This window comes from Epinephelus moara, chromosome 7, assembly GCF_006386435.1.
Source record: "Epinephelus moara isolate mb chromosome 7, YSFRI_EMoa_1.0, whole genome shotgun sequence".
Classification (NCBI taxonomy): Eukaryota; Metazoa; Chordata; class Actinopteri; order Perciformes; family Serranidae; genus Epinephelus; species Epinephelus moara.
Genome location: NC_065512.1, coordinates 16,678,023 through 16,700,592, shown reverse-complemented (window position 1 = coordinate 16,700,592; position 22,570 = coordinate 16,678,023). Strand labels below are relative to the sequence as shown.

The following is a 22,570-nucleotide window of genomic DNA, read 5'->3' as shown; positions in this document are numbered from 1 at the left end:
TTTGGTCAGTAACGGCTCTTTTAATAGTTAAGGTTGCCAACCCCTGGTGGGCGAAGTAGCAAAAGCTAGTGTTTAAATTAAAAAGTACATTGGCAGGACTTGTTAGTAGTAGCCTAGTTGTTTAAGATGACAGTGACATCATGTTTAAACTTGGCTATTAGTTTGTTTTTAAAAATTTGCCCTGGGCCATTTACAAACAGGCAGCAGGCAGCAGGCAGCAGGCCGCGGGCCGTAGTTTGGCCAGCCCTGCTCTAAAAATATACACATAAAAGTGTTGAAGTAGAAGTGTGAAGCAGCAGAAAAAGGAAATACTCAAGGAAAGTACAAGTACATAAAACTGTACATCAAATTCCATCACTGTACACACATCATTGTCTTTACTAGTAAAGAGATGACAAGGTGCAAGCAGACACATTTAATCATGTGAGGAATGGCACATATAACATCAGTCTCACACTGCAACATAATCATTTAAAATGCACAACATGCACTTAAATACCTCACTGACTCAGCTCTCATTAAAACTCCAAAAACACAAGACTGATTTTATGACTCATGCTCAAAAAGTTTTCTTTAACTAAAAATTCCTACTGACACTATAACCTCCGTCCCACAGTGCACATCTGTGCTTACAGTAGCTCAACCCCCATCCAATTATGCCAAATGACTCACTTACTGTTTACTTAACAACTGGCTTGGTAACCAAAAATGAGACGAACACAAGAGAAAGCAGGCGTTTCTACTTAAATGTAAAAAAAAAAAAGCCCAAAGAGGATACTCACATCTGGAGAGCAAACTCCTTTCTCTCCCTGGCGTTCTCTCTTTTCTCCCGTCGCTGACCAGGAACTAAATTAAACCTCTACTCCTCAAGTCAAACAGTGACCCCCCCTCCCCACATCCCTCGCCCTCTTTCCAGAGAAGACACTGCATCTCTTGTACCGTCTCGACTGCCCTCCCTCCTTCTCTTCTGTCCCTCCCTCTTTCTCTCACTACCTGGAACTCCAGATTTGCTGCTTCCATAACGCCAACCCCCATCTCTTCCTTGGGAGACATTTAAACAGTCTACGTAAATGAAAAACACATGGCGTGCACACCCCCCCCCCCAACCCCAACCCCAACCCCAAACACACACTCCACTCCCTCTCCCTCCATAGGGGCCCGATGTAGTGCGTGTTTAGTAATACAGTCCTCTATGTCGTACAGGGCCTTCCATTCATAAAAGAGGAGCAGGTTTCCCCTTCATTCCCCACATAGCACACATCTCAACCCCCACAATGCCCCACACCTCCGAACGGCCGTCATACCTCTACACCTCAGCACTAAGTCGCCCATTCACCATTCATTATTTGTCTAAGATAATGATATGCAAGTAGTCCACATTCTCTGTGTGCACTGTTGTTTTGAAGGCAAAGGTAACTCTAGTCGCTGATGTCAACACAACCTCCAGTCTTGGTGACTTCCACCTCCCGAGGGCTTTCCTCTTTAAGACTGGGCTTGTTGACATGACACCCAGGCACTAATTCCCAAAGCTACCTCTGCCCCTCACCCTCCTCCTCCTCCTCCTCTCCAACTCACATGCATTCCTCATTCCTCTGTCCCTCCCCACACCTGCCGTCAACTACCTCGAGGCCACCACTCCCTGTAGAGACTTCACCCCTGAGGGCACACAACCAGAGGAGGAGACAGACAGACGAGGCATGGAGAAGAGGAGATAGGAGGTTGTGGCTCAGTGTTGGTACCTCCTTGCTGTTGCGGTGTGGGGGCGCAGTGACAGGCGATGCAGGATCGGGGTGAACGTCTGGGCTCCGGCTGGGGCTCCGGGAGTGAAGGCTGCTGCTGCCTGACTCGGCGGAGGAGTCGGAGCCCGAGGAGTCCGAGCTGGAATGTCTCACCCGCCTGCCATGTGTGTGCGCTCGCTGTGCTGACAGGCTGTCAGTCAACACACACACAAACATCAGAGAGGGGTCAGCATACGAACACAACCCAGTTGAGCACATACACACACATACATAGACACACACATTCAAAGGCAGACAGATGTTGTTGTTATTCACACATTATAAAGCTGAGGTAGGCAGTTTAATTTTGGTGTTGTTGGGCAAAATTTCAATAATAAACTTTGAGCATATTGTAGTTCGAGTGGACTGAGAGAAAGCTAGATTTCCACACCTCCTCTTGGCTCTGTTTCCAGGCTTTAGAAAATCTAGCCCTTGACAGAAGACTTTGACCAATCACAGATTGTTTTAGAGAGATGGTATTCCTATTGACTTTGGTTCGGTTCAATTGAACTCAAGTTTGTTTACTCCCTGAGTGTGGTTTGTTTGGGCAGGTGTGAACACAGCAATCAACCTGCGTAGTTGTCCCTCCATTGTGACATTAGAAAGTGTCACATTTATCTTGCAAGTGTACTCTTCTTCAATGTTTTGTTTACTTCCTGGATTTTTTTTTTTGATCTGGTCCGCTTGTAAATGCTGCCGTGAGAACACGAACCAACTCTAGACAATTATACAACTTTATAACAAAATGAGTCCCTGATTCAGACCAAAGCAAGACAACTCTAGGTCTGAAAGCACCCTTAGACTCTCTTCAAAAACAAAGTCTAAAAGAGAGTCAGACAATAAAAGAAAAAAACACATCATTATCAGCAAAGCATTTCAGAGATGGATAAAAAATGTTGCTAAGAGTTTAGCCTTCTACTACCTGCAGCCAAAGGCTCACAGCTGCAGCTTCAGGTTCACTTCTATGTAGCTAACGTTAGCAAGAGCCTCAAATTACAGTGTGTCGGCCTTACTCCTCGCAGCTACAGACCACCTCACAAGGAGGAGATTGGCTGCTCCAGAGACAGACCCCAGCTACAGGAGACTGGACAGCCCCAACTCCTGACCACAAACTTTCTGTTGCTGCTGTTACCCAGTTTAGACCCAATGCTACCACTGGCTGCCAGCCTGCTGTGATACCCAGTGCTGGGGGGTTTGTGCTGGCTGCATTGGAGCCACCAACACGAGATCTGTCTTCCGAACTAGTGCCATCTTTTCTCTTGGAGAAGCAGTCGAGGCGTAGGGACTGTGGAGTGAATTGTGTTTTAAGGGCGGTGGCCTTGTGGGTAACCTGTGAGGGTGTGACGTGTGCTTTGTGTGTTACGTGCGTGTGGAGGGAAGCAGCTCTCTCTGGGTGTCTTGGTGAAGATGGCAGGCGGCAAAGAGAGATGTTAGTCAGCAGAATTAAGTGTCTAGATAAGCTCAAACTGAGCTTTTCAACCTCATGAGAAAATCATGTTTATGGTTTTGTGATGAAGACTGCAATAAAGGCATTGTTGTGAACGGCACCCAAACGCCTAGCCATCCTTCCTTCTGTAGAGTGGTTGATCGCTAGAATCTAGTTACCAGCTAATAACGAGCCAAGCTAATTTAATGTTAATAGGCCAGCGTGTTCCCAATTACGGTTCAGAGCTGGTAGGCTGTCACGGAGAGAGGTAACGCTTGTCTCATTTGTGGTGCAGCTGTACCATGAAATAAGATAAAATAAATCAATGTATGGGAAACACTGGGTTACTGTATAAAACTCGTGTACATGCCCGTCATCGTCTGGTAGGAGGGGCTTAGAGCTGCAGGAGGAGGGTGTATTTTAATTTTTTTCATTTTATTTTGCCTTTTCAGATTTCTGCCCGTCCCACCTTTAACTTTTGTTAACAGACAAACATCCAAAGTCCATATCCACAGTATGCACACATGATATTTGTAATCAAGTACCTGAGTCCATCCCAGGAAGCTGACTCATGAGTTGCCTTCAGGGACACAAAACACAAAACAGAGAGATATCATCCACAGGAGCAGTGCAGAAAACAGCTTGTTACACTCAGTGTGTTACCTCAGCTGTCATAATATCTTTAGTAGCAAGCAGGGCACAAAATAAACACAAAAAAAGTTATTTTGTGCCCTGGTAGCAAGAAACAGTCTTAACTATGTGGCGGTTGTGCCAGACTCTGAGTGTGTGTGTGTGTGTGTGTGTGTGTGTGCACGCGCACGCACACCATTAAACACTACCAGAAAACAGGCATCGTTCAGCAGGAGCTGCCAAACAATCCAGTCATGGTCTGTTTTGCTTTGTCTTACACTTTCTCTTTCTGGTTTCTCACGTTGTCTGGCTGTACGATAGCAGGAAGATAAATCCAGCTGAGGTCAAACCTACTTAGTTATTATTTTGGTGTCATGCCAAACATCTGGCACATAAGAAACAGCTATTTTACAAAACTAAAACATGCATCATCCAGTAGTACATATACGAAAAACAACGTTACATCATGTAGTGCAGGAAACAAACTAAAAGTCACAGAGAGGCTGAGGCTGGGCCTGGTTAACTTGTCTGACAGCTGACAAAAGATTCGCTGAGATCTAAAAATACGTCAAATAAATGTATTAATGAAAAGGAATCAACTTACTATAACTTGTACAAACTTAAAATTAAGATGATCACAGCGAACAAAGAAAAGTGCAGTCAACAAAACCAGAAAAAAAACCACACAGGTGAGGATGAGATGCTGATATAGATTCTAGATCTTGTCTTGTCTTTTCTTAACTTATTGTCTTACCTTGTCTCATCTTATCTCATCTTGTCTTATCTTATCTTACCATATCTTATCGTATCTTATCCTATCGTACCTTGTCGTATCTTGTCTTGTCTTATCGTATCTTATCCTATCGTATCTTGTCTTGTCGTATCTTATTGTGTCCTATCTTGTCTCATCTTATCTCATCTTGTCTTATCTTATCTTACCATATCTTCTCTTGTCTTAACGTATCTTATCCTATCGTATCTTGTCATATCTTGTCTTGTCTTATCGTATCTTATTGTGTCTTATCTTGTCTCATCTTATCTTATCTTCTCTTATCTTATTGTATCTTATTGTATCGTGTCTTGTCTTGTCGTATCTTATTGTGTCTTATCTTGTCTTACCGTATCTTATCTTATCTTACTAATGTTATTATCATTAACCAGGCTTTATTAATAATAATGAAACAGTAAACAATTCTGTATTAGAAGGAGAATGCACAGTGGGTGGTCGTGACAGGGTGATGCATGACCCAGACATGAAATGGCACGGGGTTATTTCACAAAATTATCCCGCTTATTACATGGCTACTTACTAAACAAATCAATAGTTTGACAAAAAAAATTGATTTGAAAATGATTTCATTGCTTCAGTCAGTGTCTATGATCAGAACTCTGTCCATATCAGCCTGTGATATTCAGAAATAACAGACCATGGCATAGAATGAGCAGAGTGACTCAAGTATTGAACAAAGCCGTGTAATGAAGGTATCGTCAAAGCACTTTGAATGTCACCTACCCTTTGAGTGTCCTCATCATCACTGCTCAGCTTCAGGTCATCAGCAAGCATTCTGTAAGCAGAGAAACAAACAGTCAGACAAACAACACTGTTGTACATTTAATCTGTAGGGTTTTCAGAAGAGATGCGACCAAGCTTTTTTATCTCTCAGAACCAATTCCGATACCTTAACTCAGGATATCTGCCAATACCGAGTACCAATCTGATACCAGTGATTTCTTTTTCACAAATTTAAAATCTGCACAAATCATGGTGTGGATCATTTTTAAGTACAGTTAGACGATGTCAGGTAATGCTGTGAATTTTTTGATTATATTGATGAAGAAACTGTATATAATGTAGATTGTTCACATCAATCAGGTACTGGAACTGACAGAAATCCATCGGTGCATGCTTACTTTCCGACACTTTTAAGTCCTCCTGCAGATATTCCTTTTAATCAGTATCAAACACACTAAAATAACAAATGTCTTTTTATAATTCCTCCAAAAAATATGCCTCTGTAGTCTTCTGAATACGTGATAATATCAAACCCAAGAGCCTGTATCAGACAAATATTTATATAACTAATCCACAGTTAGTTGGGATATGGTATAATGTGGTTCATATGTGTCTCAAATAAAACATAAAGTCATATTTCAAAAACAGAGATAACTCAGTTCTCAAAGCCAAGGTGTTAAGATGAACCATATATACTGTACTGATCCACTGTTTCGGGGTTGTTAATATACAGTATGTAACTAAACACACTCCAGCTGGATTGTAAAACGTGCTGAAAATTTGTGAGAAGAAAAATATATCTTCCAAATGTTTTGAAAACGTTACATAACGCAGGCTGTGTGTTAATGTGAAACATGCTGTTAGCTTTAAACACCGAACATGTGTTTCACAGTAAAAGAGGATGTAACAAACAGGAGCACATCGGTCTCCACTGAAAGCTTTCAGGAATGTTACCCGACCTTTGACCTGACCTTTGTTATGTAGCCTGAAACACTGCTTGTCTATTTCCCTTCACTCTAATTACAGCTTCTCCCTGTGGCAGCGCAGACAATGTTGTTCATGATTTGTTTCTAATTTTACAGAAGCTGCTGAGAGGAAAACATAAATGATGTGTGTGATGTATGACATTGTCTGTGTTTGACGACCCTCGGTGGATCGTGTTTCCTCATTACCCACTTACGATTTGTGAGGTGCCACGCGAGGGTGACGGGTCATTCGCAGCTGAACATCCCCCCGACCTCACAGAGAGAGAAACATATTCAAAACCAGGAAATAAACCGTATATTAACAGAGAGCCAAATGTAGAATACTGTACATATCAGATAGGTTAATAAACACATACTGTGCCTTTGTTGTGCAGTTGGTATTTTTGCTTCCTTTGAAAAGAGGGAGAACAGAAGATAGTGAAACATGTGTGTCCACAGATTTAGTTATTGTCCTTTTTCAATGTATCTGTGCGTTCCATACTACTGTCAGAAGCCGCGATGATGGATGACAGCACATTCAGGTGACTGATGAGCAGTCGATTAGTAATAATAGGAATACAAATACAAAGGGCAAAAGTATTAGCTAACAATGACAGAGAAGGCTCATAATTCGAAACAAAAATTGAGAAAAGTCGATTCTTGTCTTTCTTGCAGTCCTGCTAAAGGTCAGTGTTCAAGTTTTTTCAGTGACAAGAAAAACAACTTAAAGTCATTTATAAACCAGTTATAGGAGGGCTTACCATTCCTCCACTTGTTACAATGAGGTATTTACCCATAAGTAAAATTATTTATTGTATGTCCTGATTGTGTGTATACTGCATGCAACACTACATACGTTTTAAGGGTAGCTGCAGTACCTACTAAAAGTAAAAAGAAAAAAATATGCAAATTGGAACAGACCCTATTATTCCTTGTCAAACCCTGCCGCCTATGTTACCCACAATGCAACCTGACCACTGACAGTTTTCTTCAGAGAATCAGGTGTGTTCTACTAGTAGCAGCTAATGTAGCCTCAATTAACCTGTACCACAACAGAATGACTTTTGTATGTTTATGTCCTTTTATTTCTTTCGGAGTGGTTCAAACAAAGTGGATGTGGGGAATTAAGTGTCGACTTGCTTGGAAAGAACAGCTTAAACATTAGCTGATATGGGAAATAAAGGGAAATTAGATGATTCCTGGCATACCTTTTAAATAACAAAGTTTTGAAACTTTGGGCTTGATGAAAGTTATCGAGTATTTTCAAGTCAAAAGGCTCAAGTCCAAGTGAGGTCACGATTCATTGGTATTAAAGTCCAAGTTTAAATTTTGTCAAGACAAGTCTGAAGTCATCAAATTTGCATTCTCGGAACCCATCGGCTGTATTCGCCGTCTGACTTCCGGCAGACGGCGAATACAGCCTCTGGGGGCAGACCCCCAGTTTTTTGGCATTCTGGTTTGATTTGGGCGGAGGAGGCGAATTTCCGTTTCCGACTTCCGTTTATATATAAGTAAATATGCTGAACCATTGCGATGGATTCACAGTTTGCAGTGACACCAATTATGTTCCGCCTCGTTATTTCACCGCACAGACCGTTTAACCTGGCAACAACTGCAGCCGGCTCAAACATGATTGGTCAATATCACGCGGACTACAAACAGCCTACAACCAGAAACCAGGGCTCTTCCGCTCTTCTTCCGGAGGCAAGATCTCCGGGGTTTGCCTGCAGACTCTACATTCACTGAATGTAGAGTCTGTTTATAGAGACTATCAAATTTGTGACTCAAGTCCAAGTCATGTGACTGAAATCTGCACCTCTGGCACTCTGCTAGACCTGTAAACAGACGTTAATATGTAAAATTGTTGGAGTTCGCCTTTATGTATCCAAGATAAAAACACACACACACAAATACAGCACACACATGCATACCTTAGGGTTGTAGAGGATTCGCTGGGCCTGGTCACCCCCTAAGGCTTGCTGGGATGGCCACGACTGAGTCATGTCCTGTGCAACAGAAGGAGGGGTCAAAGGTAAACTGTGAGACGCCACTGTGAGTGATGTTTCTCACATGCAGAAACTCCACACATCCTAAATCTGTCACTCGGACTTTCCTCAGTTTTCTTTCATTTAGGAGCAACTTATCTCTCCTGTTTCCACACACACACACACACACACACACACACACACACACACACACACACACACACACGCACACACACGGAGCGCCTCTTCTGACAGTTGACTCTTGTTATCAGCACTGCTCCTCCCCACCAGGGGGAGTGTGACTGGCTATAAATATGGGTTAGTCTCAGTGTGTGCTGAGAGATGTGTGATACATGGTTGGTGTGGGGGCGTGTACTCTGCAGCGGTGTCAGGATTCCTGTGCCATCATTTTGCTTATTGATTGATGTACTGCTTATCTTTTCCCAGATATTTTAAGTACCTCCTTTTATAAAAATTCATTACTAGATAGATTTTATGAATCTATCTGTTCTATTTTGGAAACTGAATTTGTTTCTGGCTGTGTTCACTCTGTGTGCTCCATTTGTTTTGTTTTCTGAATATGAAGCAATTGCACAGTATGAGCTGAAAATGTGATCGAATAAACATTTTAAAAAGGCATGATTTTGCTTTCCAAGAGGGCAGATCTGAGATCTGAGTATCACTACACTGACGAGTTTCCTCGCTTTTCAAAGGTGGAAATCTCAGAGGTGTGCACTCAGTGAACCAGAGCACGAGACAGCTCATCAAAACATTTGTTACTCGTTAGGCGGCTCTGGGGAAATGAATATAAAAGATGTCAGCTGGCTCGGGCCACAAGAAGTCCTCATCAGTACCAAGTGCAACAGTTAAAATCACACTGCACTTGTAGGGTACAATATCCAACTGAAGATAGTACAATAGAGGAGGAAATTACGAATCACTTTGCAGATTGTTTGAACATTTTCAGAAAGAACTCAGAGCCCAGGTTAAGTGATTTTTTTTTTTATATTTGCCTCTTGTGAAATCAAAATATCAGTTAATTGAATACATTTTGGAAAAATATTAAATTTTAAGACATTGCTTCATGCTCAGTTAACTTGTGATGGACTTTTGAGAGTATTTTTTTGCATTTTACAGAATAAAAATTGAGCAAAACATCAAGAAAATACATCAATATTTTAAAGAAAATCATTGTTAGCTGTAACCGTAGTCAACTCTTGAACGCATGGTACAATTACAGCCAAATTTTGTTCACATTTGCACATAGGAACATTTAACCACATTGCAAAAGTTGATGGTTATTCACCCATATGGAGCGCTACATAGTCTAGGGCCTATTCAACACATTTATAAGCAGGGTTTTTCCCTTCTTCGTTCTCAAAAAAATCCTTTCTACACACACTGTTGTAAAAAAAATCTGTCCAAATGAAAACACAAAAACACAACTGAAGCGCTGTCAAGAGCACGCCAAACCAACAGGTAGCGATATAATGGTAAACCTAAAGCAGGGTTTCCCACACATGCATTTATTTGTGGCAGCCCACCATGATTATCTGCTGCCACAAATACCCAGTCAACATTTGTGTGTGCCCCATGTGGTTAATAAATTAGCTTTAAAATAGGGCCTATATGGCATTGTCCATGGGTTCCATAATGGCCATATGCCAATTTCCCACATGAGTGGTTTGACCCAAGTGGGCCCCACATGGATTATGCTACAGCTACCAAGGCACCAAGTGGGTATGTGCCCAAAATGGGCATCTTATCCTGGGCCCACTTAAGTAAAATCCACCCATGCAGGCAATTGGCATGGCGCCATTATGGAGCCCTTGGACAATCCCATATAATGGCCATTTTTCAGCTCATTTACTACCCACATGGGCCCCACATACAAATGTTGGATGGGTAGATTTTCTATTTTTGGAGCTGGATCGTTCATTAGGAGCGTCACTGAAATATGTATACGTTTGGTTATTAATAGCAGCACACTGTCGTAGCGCAGAGCACACTCAGGGCAGAGACGGAGCAACAGAACATCAGGCACACTGAGAGTGAAACTTTACCATTCATTCTACTGGGTCTAAAAGTTTGCATTCACTTGCAGCAGCTACTCCTCTCTGACCTGGTCAGCTCTGAACGGCCCAACAGATCACTTATCCAACTCATGGAGAGTTCTGCCTGTGCTACATTCACAGACCCACAAAAATATCCGACTTTAAAGAGGGAACACAAAAGGATACAAAGGGACCCATGGGCATTTAAAAGAAAAAACAAACAAAACAAAACAAAAAAACCCCCAGAAAGTTTGCCGGCCCCCTCCCTCCGCCCCCTGTTGTCAGCTATCACCACATATGTAATATCATCCTGTGGGAAACACTACAAAGCCATGCAAAAAAGAAAGTAGGAGCCTAAATGCAGTTTTTACATTTGTAACTTTTAAGATATTATTATTATTATTATTGTATTGTACCTTTAATTGCCCCTTTTTTACACTCTCACTAGTAGGGGGAGTTTTTGGATTTTATAGAGAGTTAATCGCAGTGGAGAGTGGAGCCACTCAGTTTTTTGACCTCCTATCTCTTCTGTCCTTCACCTTTTACTTTACCTCTTTTTTCCTGGATAATTTTGGATTTGGAAAGGGACAATTGTTTCTGTATTGTTATTAAGACGAAGGGGAGGATTAGAGCGTCAAGCTATGGCTTCACTGATTGGCTTTAAAGGGGAACACCACCCAAAATAAGAATTCTGATGTGTTATTTCCACCTCTGTGGTGTTAACGCACTGACTATTTTTCAGTTAACCAAAGATAACAGTATTTACGAAAATGAGAAATTAAAAATTACAAATGATCCCGGGGTAATTATCTCATATTATTTCATATTTGAAATACATGTGGTGCACGCTCACAGCTTGGTGACAGCACGTGTCACTGCTCACCCTGAGGGAAGACTGAAGTGATGATTGCACATGATTATACACCTGGACTATTATGAAAATTGACCCCGTTTCTTATTTGTTCTCACCGCACGGCGCTCAACAGGAAACCAGCCACATGGAGAGAGCTCTGCATCCACAGTACTCTGTCTTTGCTCCTGCTCTGATTATAATCTCTGCTGATTAGATTGCATGCAGTCACACTCAGACAACCCGGGCCTCATGGATGCTGACAAAACGGCCTGATTTTGTACCATTCATTTACCATGTTAGTATGATCTGGCTCCTCAGTTGTGGTATAATGTGGGAGCATGGGGGTTCAGGGTATAACATCAATATGAGTGGTGATCACTGGCTGAGGGACGGCAAGAGGTAGATTGACTGCTAAAACTCTGGAAAAGGTCATGTTTCATCAGCTCAGATGTCAAACTCAACCGTGGCTGTTGAGGTCTCAAGGAATAGTTTGTAATCTTGGAAAATACGCTTACACTGATACCACTCTCATGTCTGTACGCTAAATATGAAGCTACAGTGTAGGTTGTATAGTGGACAGTGCCACCGGTGACATCATGAATTGGTTTGTGGACTTCCGTTTTGAAGCCTTGAGTCTGGCTGTAATCTTTGGTCATCATCATCTTGTTTTTTGGAGACAGAAGTGACCATATTTGGACGAGAGGGTGGAGTTTCGGAGGAGCGAGTGGTGGGTCTAACTGAGAACTCAAGGACACTGCCATGGTAACTGTGTCCTAAAGCATACCCTTAGTTATCATCTATTTTGCTCTAAATGGGACCATAATTTACAAAATGACCATCATGCTGTATCGCAGAAGACTTGAAACTACAGATTAAGGCAATAAACTCATTACAAAAATGTTAACTGAAGTAATAAATCAAGTTAGAAGTAGGGTCTTTTTCTCATAGACTTCTAAACAATCAAACGTCTTTTTGTAACCAGTGAAAACACCCCGTGCTGGCCATTAGAAAGAATGCAGGGTTAAGGCACTTCATCGTTGACTTCACTTTTTGGAGGCATAGCTGCAGACACAGTCTGTTTGTAGTGTACATGACACACTCCTACAAACCATGCCCACCACTAATACAAGACAAACCTACCATCAAGATGACGGGACTTCCACTACTAAGCCAAGGTACGAAGGGGGTTGATCATGGACTGACGTGTAGGTATGGTGGGTCATGTAGCTGCTCCACCTGCAGTTGCTTTTCAGACCAGGAGATAACCCCTTGAGCTATGGGACTCCATAAAATCATGGGGATTCACTCATGCTGTGGGGAATGATTCGGCGAGCTCCGTGAGTTGTTGGTATAACTTTGGCTAGACGGCTTTCTTCCAGAAAGGGATTTCTTGGTTAAGGTTAGGAAAAAAAGCCTGGTTTGGGGTTGCGATGAATAAATTTAGCCTGCAAAGCAAACTTCTCCCATGTGTGCTCTGTGGCCGTCTAAGCCCAGTTCAGCCCATACTCTAAGGGTGCTTTCAGACCTAGAGTTGTCTTGCTTTGGTCTGAATCAGGGACTCATTTTGTGATAAAGTTGTTCTCACAGCAGCATTTACAAGCGGACCAGATAAAATGCCTTGCGCGAGAAAGCTGCTCTTGATTGGTCAGAATTTCCATGTGGGAAAAATCCAGAAGTAAACAAATCGTTGAAGAAGAGTACACTTGCAAGATAAATGTGACACTTTCTAATGTCACAATGGAGGGACAACTACGCAGGTTGATTTTAGCGCTGCTCATCGTGGACTATATTGCTGTCATTGTTCATTTTAGTCAAACCATACAGTTTGAAAACGAGGCGCGGCTCCAACTAGAAAACAATGTTTAGATGCAATGGATGTGCTGAATGTGCATATTAAGGCAGTACATGAGGAAGTGCACATTAATAATCCTTTGGTGCACACCTGAGTGTGATTGCTGTGTTCACACCTGCCCAAAGGAACCGCACTTAGGGGGCAAACGAACGTGAGTTCGACTGAACTGAACCAAACAGGGCAGGTGTGAAAACACCCCAAGTGCACGGTCATGACCCTTCCACAATAACATTATGATGGCCAACTTGAGAATTTATCAGCAGTCAGGTAAAAGTCCCGGTTGCAACAGGGCCAGCAATACAAGGACCAAAAATCAAAGTGGATCTTCATAATTTGATGATCACAAAAAAAAAAAAAAAAACATTTGAAGAGAGATGTTAGGTCCCCTGTAGGTTTCATCTTGGGATGATGGCAAAGATTGGGATAATAAATACCACCCCCGGGTGAAACCCTGTGTTTTTAAGGAGTCCCCTTTGAACTACAGTCAGTTGCCAGTTAGCGTAGCTTAGCTAAGCAAAAGTCAAGAAATAACCTGGCACATACCCCCTGGCTGTAGCTTCATATTTACTGTACAAAAATGAGAGAGGTCTCAGTCTTCTCATCTAACTCCCAGCAAAAAGCAAATAAGTGTTTCCCAAAATGTCACACTATCTATTTTAAGTCTAATGGAAGTCTCCTAGAAGGAATGTTCCCAGTTTCATTCGTTCAAATCCAGTGACGCTCATGAAATGACACATTTTTATGAACCTGTCAGGTGATTCAAAACCTTTTCTACCTCCTCTTCCCTCTTCCCACCCTCTACAGTAAACCTCGAAGGGCAAATGTTTCCTCTTTCTGCTCATCCTTTCACGTCATTATCTCTCCTCCCTCAGTCACCAAGGACACAGCACCAGCCCTCACCCCTTTCCTCCTCCAACAACAACAAGGTCTCCCAGGTGGAAACACTATGTGTTGCTATCTTCCTCCCACCCTGTGTACTGTATCTCTATTCTCCTCCTCCACTCCTCCTATCTGTCCCACACTGGTGACAGGACACAGGACACAGGGAGCAGTGATCCTCTGCATCGTAAACATAACAGGAAAAATACAGAAAACTCAGCGCCACCGAGCACAGTCTGAGATATCTGTGAGTTTAGAGCTGTAAAGATGGGTGGATTAATTGATTAGTCACTTGATTGTTGGAAAAATAATCTGTAACTATCTTAATAATCAATTAATAGTTTATTTTTTTCCACAAGAAACGCGTGCCATGATCCGAACATCTCAGATGTTAAGATTTGCTTTGGTTTTTTTCTTGTTGTTTTTTAGAGTTATGTCATAGCCTTAGTATTTAGGTTTTAATAATGGTTTTTAAAATTATTTCTTTATTATTCAAATATTTTTATTGGCTTTTTAAACTGCAAACGCATACAATACAATCTTTAAAATTATTTCTAATGCCTGGTGTTAGTTTTATTTTATTCCATGGACTTTTATTTATTGACTTTTGGAAGACTAATGGGAAGAACGGCGATTCGATCCCCGGCTCCTCCAGCCCGCATGTCGAAGTATCCTTGAGCAAGACCCCCAAATTGCTTCTGATGGCTGTTCCATCGGTGTGCGAGCTTGTGAATGTTTACTGAGTAGCAGGTGGCACCTTGTACAGTAGCCTCAGCCACCAGTGTGTGAATGCGTGAATGACATTTAGGGCTCTAGTTTCGCAGACCGGGCGCGGCGGGGGCGCAGCGCAACTGCGCTTCGCCAACTGGGTGTGGCCAGGCGGATTTTGTACGTTTGGCACACTGTGAGCCCTGGCGCAGCTACTCCTCTTTCCCACCTCCGTCCCTCCTACCGGTGCAAGTCGGAAAGAGGGAGGAGAGAAGGCGTGGAGTGGGTTTTACACACATCACACCAATCAAATGAGCCCCTCTCCTCGCCCTTAAATGCGCCGCGCGAAGGTGTAATGAGAGTTTACTCAATTCGCCATGGCAGAAGAGAGCAGCAGCGTCAGACGGCCAAACTTCTCCCAGGAGGAAACTTATGTTTTGGTCCGGGAGGTCCATGGGCTGATGATGCAAAGGTAGCCTGGGAGGAGGTCACCACAATTGTAAATCACTGAGCACGTTTACATGCGCACAATAATCAGATAACTGGGAATAATCAGGTAATGGTAACAATCTGATTTGACGCATTTACGTGCACTTCAATAATCTGATAATCAGAAAAACCTGGTTTAGAATATAAAAATATATTATTTTATGTAAAATCTTTATCTGAAAGGAAACAAAAGCTGTCAGATTAACGTAGTGGAGTAGAAAGTACAATATTTCCCTCTAAAATGTAGTGGAGTGGGAGTATAAAATAGCAAAACCCAAAAGAAACCAGATTAAAGAGTATACATGCACCTGACTCATGCTCTGACTATTGGGGAAAAAGCTAGATGTGTTTATCTGATTTCTCATAATCAGATAATGGCTTTTATCTGATAAAGCCTATCGGATTATGCTGTTTACATGACCACTTGAATAATCAGTTAACTCTAGAAATCAGATAATGATCGGTTTATAAGTGTGCATGTAACCGTGCTCACTGTTGCGTTTCTCTCGTGCGCGCGCTCTCTCCCTTTCTCTCTCGCAGTCTCACTCTGTTTCTTTTCTTTTGACTTTTCTAAGATGACAGTTGCTGAATATATACTCCCTATCTGATGCTGTGGCTGTTTGTGGTTGGCTGAGAGGGATGTGAACTCATTAGGCTGTTAATCAAATCAGGTTCGGTTTCCATTACGCGTGGTTTCCAAACGTGTCAAACGGTGCCAATCCCCTTTGATCTGACATCACATGTGACGGGACAGTCGATATAGAGATACATTTATGTGCTGATTGCAGATAGTTGCATTGAATAGTGGTTTTGTGGCTATTTATTGCATCGTTAATGTGCCTGACATTCTGGAAACCTGCCTGTGAGGTTTTGGTGACGTGTGCGCACTGTCCGCCGGTCAGCCAAACTTTGGCTTACACCGGCTGTGCTCCCCCTGCGCTGACAGTCGACCTGGTTTCAGTTGGCGAGCTTTTAGCGCACCTTCGGCGAAGCCTTTTGGCACCAAACTGTCACTGCGCCAAGCTGGATCTGTCGACACCTCCCCCTGCTGCGCCGCCACACCCATCTCAGCGCACCTCGGTCTGCCAAACTACCAAACTGAGCGCGCCTCGGGTTGCGCTGCTCGAAACTAGCTCTGCGCGGGGTTCGCCACCCTGCGCCACCTGCGCTGCGCCGGGAAACTAGAGCCCCGAGTGTAAAAGTCCTTTGAGTGGCTGGAGAACCAGAAAACCGCTTTTCAAGTGCAGTCCATTTACTGTAGACAGCGAGCATACAGACAAACTGTAGAGGCTGAAGCTCACTAAGTTTTGCAAGACCTGGTTTTGATCTTTATTAGCTTAATGATGATCTTACCTGGTCATTTGATCAGATAGCTGTAACCATAAAAGTATGTCACTACTGGCCATTTAGTGGGATCATTTGTTCAAGATAAGTGATGTAAGCAGAAGGGACACTGAGATAGACCGACAATAGCTTGAGTTTGTCGATGTAACTTTTCCTGTCTGGTAGACTTATGGCGTTAAAATAATCCTTTGACATGCTGATATCTATAGTTTATAGTGAGCTACAAACATTTTGTTAGGGTTTCACCCCTTAATTCAGGGGTAGGTAACCTGTGGCACCTTTTCCTGTAAATGTTACTTGGATCATATCTAAATGACTTTCAGTAGTAGCCCCTTTTACACTGCCAGATTTTTCTGCGAATGTTGGGCCTTTTTGCCGGCAAGCTGCGAGCATTTAGACACACAGAGTCAGATTGGCGAGTTGACCCAAGGTGCCCAATTTTCTGCCTCGTAGGGTAGTCATATTGGTTGAACCCTTTCAGTTCACTTGTGGGAGGAGCTGTTGATGACGCCACACATGCGAGCCACTGGTGGTGGATAAACAGGAAACAGCTGATAGTAGGAATTAGCGAGCAGCTAGTAGCAAGAGGGAAATGCAAACCTGACAGACACTGTAAAGATGAGCAACTGGGGAGACAAGGAATTATGCGCCCTCCTTGTCCTCGCAAACAAAGAGGCCATTAACCGTCAGATGACGGGGACGGTGAAGAACGGGCCAACTTACGAGAGAATTGCCAAAGGACTGACTAGCCACGGCTTTCCTCCCACATCGCTGTTTACGTCACACGCTGAGCTACGCGTTTTGTTACTTGCTCACGCCCCCCATTGCCCCGAAAAAGGCGCATTCTGTATAAACAAAAGTAGGCAGGAGGCATTTTGCTGCACTCCCCGATTTTGTTTTTATACTGCCAATGCTGAAAGAAGACTGATTGGGCTTTCCTGCAAATTTGCAGAAGTCCTATCTAAAAAGGGCTACTGATAGCTAGTCTTGAGTCTCTTTAGCGAGGCTAGTTGTAGACTCCAAATTCAAAAACGTAAAAGTTTCAGAGGAAAAAAGAGATATTCAAAATGGTTGGACAGATGAATTCACTTTCACCTCCAACTCTTACCAAATATTTAGAATTAGCTTACTGCAGAGTAGCCACCTTGTGCTAAAACATATTGATGAATACTCATTTAGACCTCTGTTTTACCTTCAAAATAAGACTCAATAATGTTTTGCACTCCAGATTTATTTATCTATTTTTGGTCAAAAATGGCTCTTTTGATAGTAAAGGTTGCTGACCCCTGCCTTAGCTGCATATTATGGCGCCATTTGTCGCCCCCTCCAGTGGGCGTGGTCTCTATGGTAGAATCTAACAAATGCCATTAGAAGCACTACAAGGAGGAGGAAAGTGAGTTTTTTCACAAACTATCTCTCTCACGTACTACTGTGTGAGTGTAGTGACAGTTTCAGCAGACATGACAAAAAGCTATTTTTATAATCAAATTATTTTATAATTAAGAAAATAAAAAAGGAATTTGTTACCTCCAGAATATCTTTGGCACAGCTGCTGTGTTGGCTTCTTGTTACCTGTGCAAACAGAAGAAAGGAGGCGATGGTAAATGAGGAGAAAGTCACAGGAAGTCAAGGCCAGCAGGTGATCAGAGGGAGTTTAGTGACCCTTCAGATCAGCAGACACAAAACAAGTCATTAACCACGGTAGACAAGAACATGGAAGAGGAGCTGTTGTTGCCCACGGACCATATCTGAGCATCTAAATTACAGTAAAGTGCTGAGTGTGTCACATCTAAAATTCACTCTTACGCAAGTTCAACAGCAAATATAGCCGTGCACAAGTACTCACTCAGGGACTCATTCATTTCTTCCACCGGTCATTGCTCAAGATGTTAACTTTCACTCTCCCTCACAAAGATAACACACACACACACACACACACACACTCAAAAAAGAACTGTCTGCATTCTGCTTCCCGCCTTTTTGCTGCGACATTCACAACTCGGTGTCACACTTTACTGTAAACCTCACAGTCTCTCACACACACGCACGCAGTAATTGTGAGAGTTGAGAGGAGGTTGTTGATGACTCATATGTTAGAAATCACAGCTGCAGATGATCAGACGGATGTTGATTCTGTTGCAAGCAACTTTCTGTTTCCATCCGCATTAGGCAACCCCGCTCTCCCTCCCCCACGTTCCTCCCCCCCTTGTCACAACCCAGCTCACAATTCAAATTCACCTCATTGGCACGAACGCCCAGAACCATGTTGCTCAAGCAGAAAGATTAAGGAATGAATACTTTGCATCATTGTGTGCAAGACAAGTGTGTGTAGGTGCTCTCTGTTGATGTGGGAGTGTGTTTTTTGGGAACACTCTACAGCAAAAAAATGTATTGTTTTGTTTAGTTCCTCATTCATAGCAGGGCTCACACTCTTTATCTTGTCAGGTTTGGTTTCAGTTGACTTCTTCATCAGTCTGAATTTCTGTATTTCTATGTGAACCTTTGGACTATCTTTAACATGTCCTTTACACTACATAGGCCAGTTTTCATTTTGGTGACTTGCTTCTTTCTTCTGTGACCCAGTCTGTCTCCTGCGCCATCTGTGCAGCATAAGTATGCACAGTAGAAAACGTGTGTAGTGCAGCGTGCATGCCTGTGTGTGTGTGTGTGTGTGTGTAGCTGTGTCTTCTTGCATGCATGACTCACTAAGGTCAGTGTCTGAGTGGATGCACTCAACGCCTGAGGATGAAAAACAGTGTGTGTGAAAAACTGTCTGATTATTACAGCTACAAGACAGTTATGAGGCCATAGGCACTAAATGAAAAACATAAACACAGACAGCCAGTGTTTTACCTCCCTGTGGCGGTGCACAAGCAAAAAAAGCCAGGCCGTCATCCTCAGTTTACACTCTCACGTCCATTAGTACGGATATTGTCATGTGCAATGTGTTTCACACGTCCATACCCAGCAGCACCACAGGCTACAGCTCTGGTGCAATACCCTGATGAGTGAACTCCTCAGGGACCAAACAAACCACAACCCATCATAACAACTGCAGCAAGCAGCATGCAAGCCAAGTAGACTACTAACCACCTGTTACATTCTTAAAGTATCAGCTATTACTGGAGTTATGCTCATTTTCAGCTTCTGTGCAGCACTTCCATCTGTGTTGGGAAAAAATGTGAAAACACCTTTAATGTGCCAAGTGAATTTTAGTGTAAATAAGAGCAGAAGATGCAACACTCTGCAGGAATGATCCCTTTTTAAATCCAGTGTTTAGTAATCTTTACAAATAACCTGCATGCACTCCACATGTGCAGTCTTGTGACATATAATCCACATGCACTCCCTCACCTGAGAATATGCGCATCTGAGTAGAAAACACACAACGGAAAGTTTCCCTTTGCCACCGAGGACAGTAGGCATGGTTCCTGGCTGGTCAGTGCTCTCCTCCGGTGTCCATGCCAGTGAGGACTCGCGTTAGGAGCAGCGGATGCGGTGCCCCCTCCGTGACGCTGGGCAGAGCGGCTCTTCACTGCCGGAGTGTGTCTGTGTCACCGGGGGAGACAGAGGGCGATGTAGGCGGGCCGGTAACGTCAGAGATGACACACACGCAGCTCATGCAGGGACATCACGACTCAGAGCGGCCCCGTTGATGTTCATCACCGGTGCTGCCTCCTTTCTTAAAGGCGTAATTAGGATGTCAGAGCTGCTGAATACACCAGCGACCTGACACCCGCTGATGTAGTAAGTTTATGACATCCGGTCCAACGTACAGGGGCGACACTACGAATTATGGGGCCCCTAAATCTGAATTAATTATTATTTTTTTGGCCACTTGGGAACATCTCAGCAAACTGTAAAAACAACAGTTGACACAATATCACCTTTTAATAATATTAATTTTAATAATATATTAGTTTAATTTGTATATAGGCTTAACGTTAACGTTACCTTTCCAAACAAAGTTAAAACTCAAAGTGCCTTACAGGATCACATTACGTTAGTTTACGTTAGCTAAAGTTGTTATAGCTAAGGCTAGCTAAGGTTACGGCTAAGGTGCTAGTTAACAGTTGCCTACACTTTTATAAGACAGTGGGCAACATACATTAACATATATTAGTAACCTTTTCTGTATATTTACTTACTTTTTGTCTTTGTTTTGGTTTGTCATCAACTCCTCAGAACAATATTGACTTTTTAGCTGCTAGCCTATATGCTCCACAACAGCAACATAGTTGCTAACTTTAGTAATGTTAGCTAACATCAGCTAACAGTTAGCTAAAGTTGTAATGACTGAGGTGTTAGTTAACAGTTGCATAAATTCATTTTTTGGCCACTTTGGGGCATCTCAACGAACTGTAAGAACAGCATTTGACATGGTATCACCTTATAATAATAATAATAATAATAATAATAATAATACTTATAATATATTAGCTTAATTTGTGTAGAACCTCTCATAAAGGTAATGTTAATGTACAAAGTGCCTTACAGGATTAACATTAGTTAACGTTAGCTAAACAGTTGCCTACACTTTAAAGAGAGGCTGTGCAACATTAACATTCATTAAGTCTTTTTCCCCAATATTTAGTTTCTTTTTGTCTTTGTTTTGGTTTTTCAACTCCTCAGAACAATACATGGATTTTTAGCTACTAACCTATATGCTCAACAACAGCTAGCATGGTTGCTAACTTTGTTAATGTTAGCTAACATTGCCTACCATTAGCTAAAGTTGTTATGGCCAAGTTATTGGTAAGCAGTTGCATTAATTCATTTTTTGGCCACTTAGGGGCATCTCAACAAACTGTAAGAACAACATTTGACATAGTATGACCTTTTAATATTAATAATATTAATGATAATATATTAATTTTATTTGGATAAAACCTCTCAAAACAATGTACAAAGTGCCGTACAGGATTAACGTAAGCTAACGATGCTATGGCTAAGGTGTTAGTGAACAGTTGCCTACACTTTTAAAAAACACTGTGCAACATTAACATACATTAAAAGTTTTTCTCCCCAAAATTTACTTTCTTTTTGTCTTTGTTTTGGTTTGTCATCAACTCCTTAGAGCAATACTTGGCTTTTCAGCTGCTAGCCTATCACTACAACAGCTAGCTTAGTCGCTACCTTTGTATGTAGTTTGGTGTTGGGCATGTAGCGTTAGTGTTAAGTTGGTTTATCAGAGCTTTTTCTGAAATGATGTGTGGAAAGGAGCAAGAAACTGATACAATTATAGGATCATTACTTTGTTTTTTACTTTTTTTCCCCTGTACAGTGATAGTTTAAAACGTACGCTATGACTTAATATCATTATTTAGCCTGCAAGACAGCCACAAAATATCATTTTTTACAGAGGAAACAGATATTTTTTTTATGTAACCTTAAACACTACTGTAAACCAAGGTTTCCAGATTAATTTTTGCATACTTTTCAAGTGTCATACTTCTAATGGGGCCTGGCACACATGGACACTACTTATACAGGGTTTATTGAAGACTAAAGCCAGTGGTTCTCAGTGAGGTCCAGGAACCAGCAGTGCTTATAGTCAAAAAGTCAAATAGTTTTACAGATCTCTAATTGTTTTCCAGAACAAGCAGAGTATGTGGACCTTGGGTTGATTTTGTTTTGTCAACTGCTTTTTCCAAGGTCAAGGATGAACTTTAAAGTCAACATGGATGAGAATAGATCCACTTACAGTCCAAGGCAACCAAACAAACTCAGTCTGCCCATGAGATCTGCATGGTGTGGCCAAAAGCTCCACAATGACTGAGTAAGTGGACATTGAGTTGAGTTTAATGTCTTTACAAAAATGAATTTATATTATAACAATTAATATGACCTGCTTATTTTTGCTTCTCTGCAGGAAGAATATTCTCATGTTATTGTTTTTAGGTTTTACTGTTTGTATCGTGTCCCTCTTGTTTACAGTCAAGAGTATATAGTGTGTAATCATGTATGTAAAGTCATTTAATATGAATACCAGTGATATCACAGCACAGAAGAAGTGGGGTGGGTGGGGGGTGGGGGGTGGTAACCGCACCCTGGGTTCAAACCAGGAAATCCGCTTGCTGTGAGGAGACAGTGC

At 42.2% G+C, this 22,570-nt stretch overlaps 1 protein-coding gene across 5 annotated transcripts in view; it reads right to left on the bottom strand.

Annotated features, from left to right (window-relative positions):
- aff3 (AF4/FMR2 family, member 3) overlaps positions 1–20,128 on the bottom strand; it is a 28,433-nt gene extending 8,305 nt beyond the window's left edge. For 2 of the 5 annotated variants that reach the window (XM_050049279.1, XM_050049280.1), the window contains exons 1-8: positions 19,831–20,128; positions 18,004–18,048; positions 8,244–8,318; positions 6,690–6,723; positions 6,528–6,585; positions 5,348–5,399; positions 3,750–3,784; positions 1,740–1,929 (exon numbers count right to left, since the gene is read on the bottom strand). In XM_050049279.1, coding sequence (XP_049905236.1) covers positions 1,740–1,929; positions 3,750–3,784; positions 5,348–5,399; positions 6,528–6,585; positions 6,690–6,723; positions 8,244–8,318; positions 18,004–18,048; positions 19,831–19,902 — 561 coding nt within the window. In that variant the 5' untranslated portion in view covers positions 19,903–20,128. Of the gene's footprint in view, positions 1–1,575; positions 1,718–1,739; positions 1,930–3,749; positions 3,785–5,347; positions 5,400–6,527; positions 6,586–6,689; positions 6,724–8,243; positions 8,319–18,003; positions 18,049–18,322; positions 18,496–19,830 lie in introns of those variants that run through there. The other 3 variants (XM_050049277.1, XM_050049278.1, XM_050049281.1) reach the window with 3 other exon arrangements.
- Positions 20,129–22,570: the final 2,442 nt, after the last annotated feature.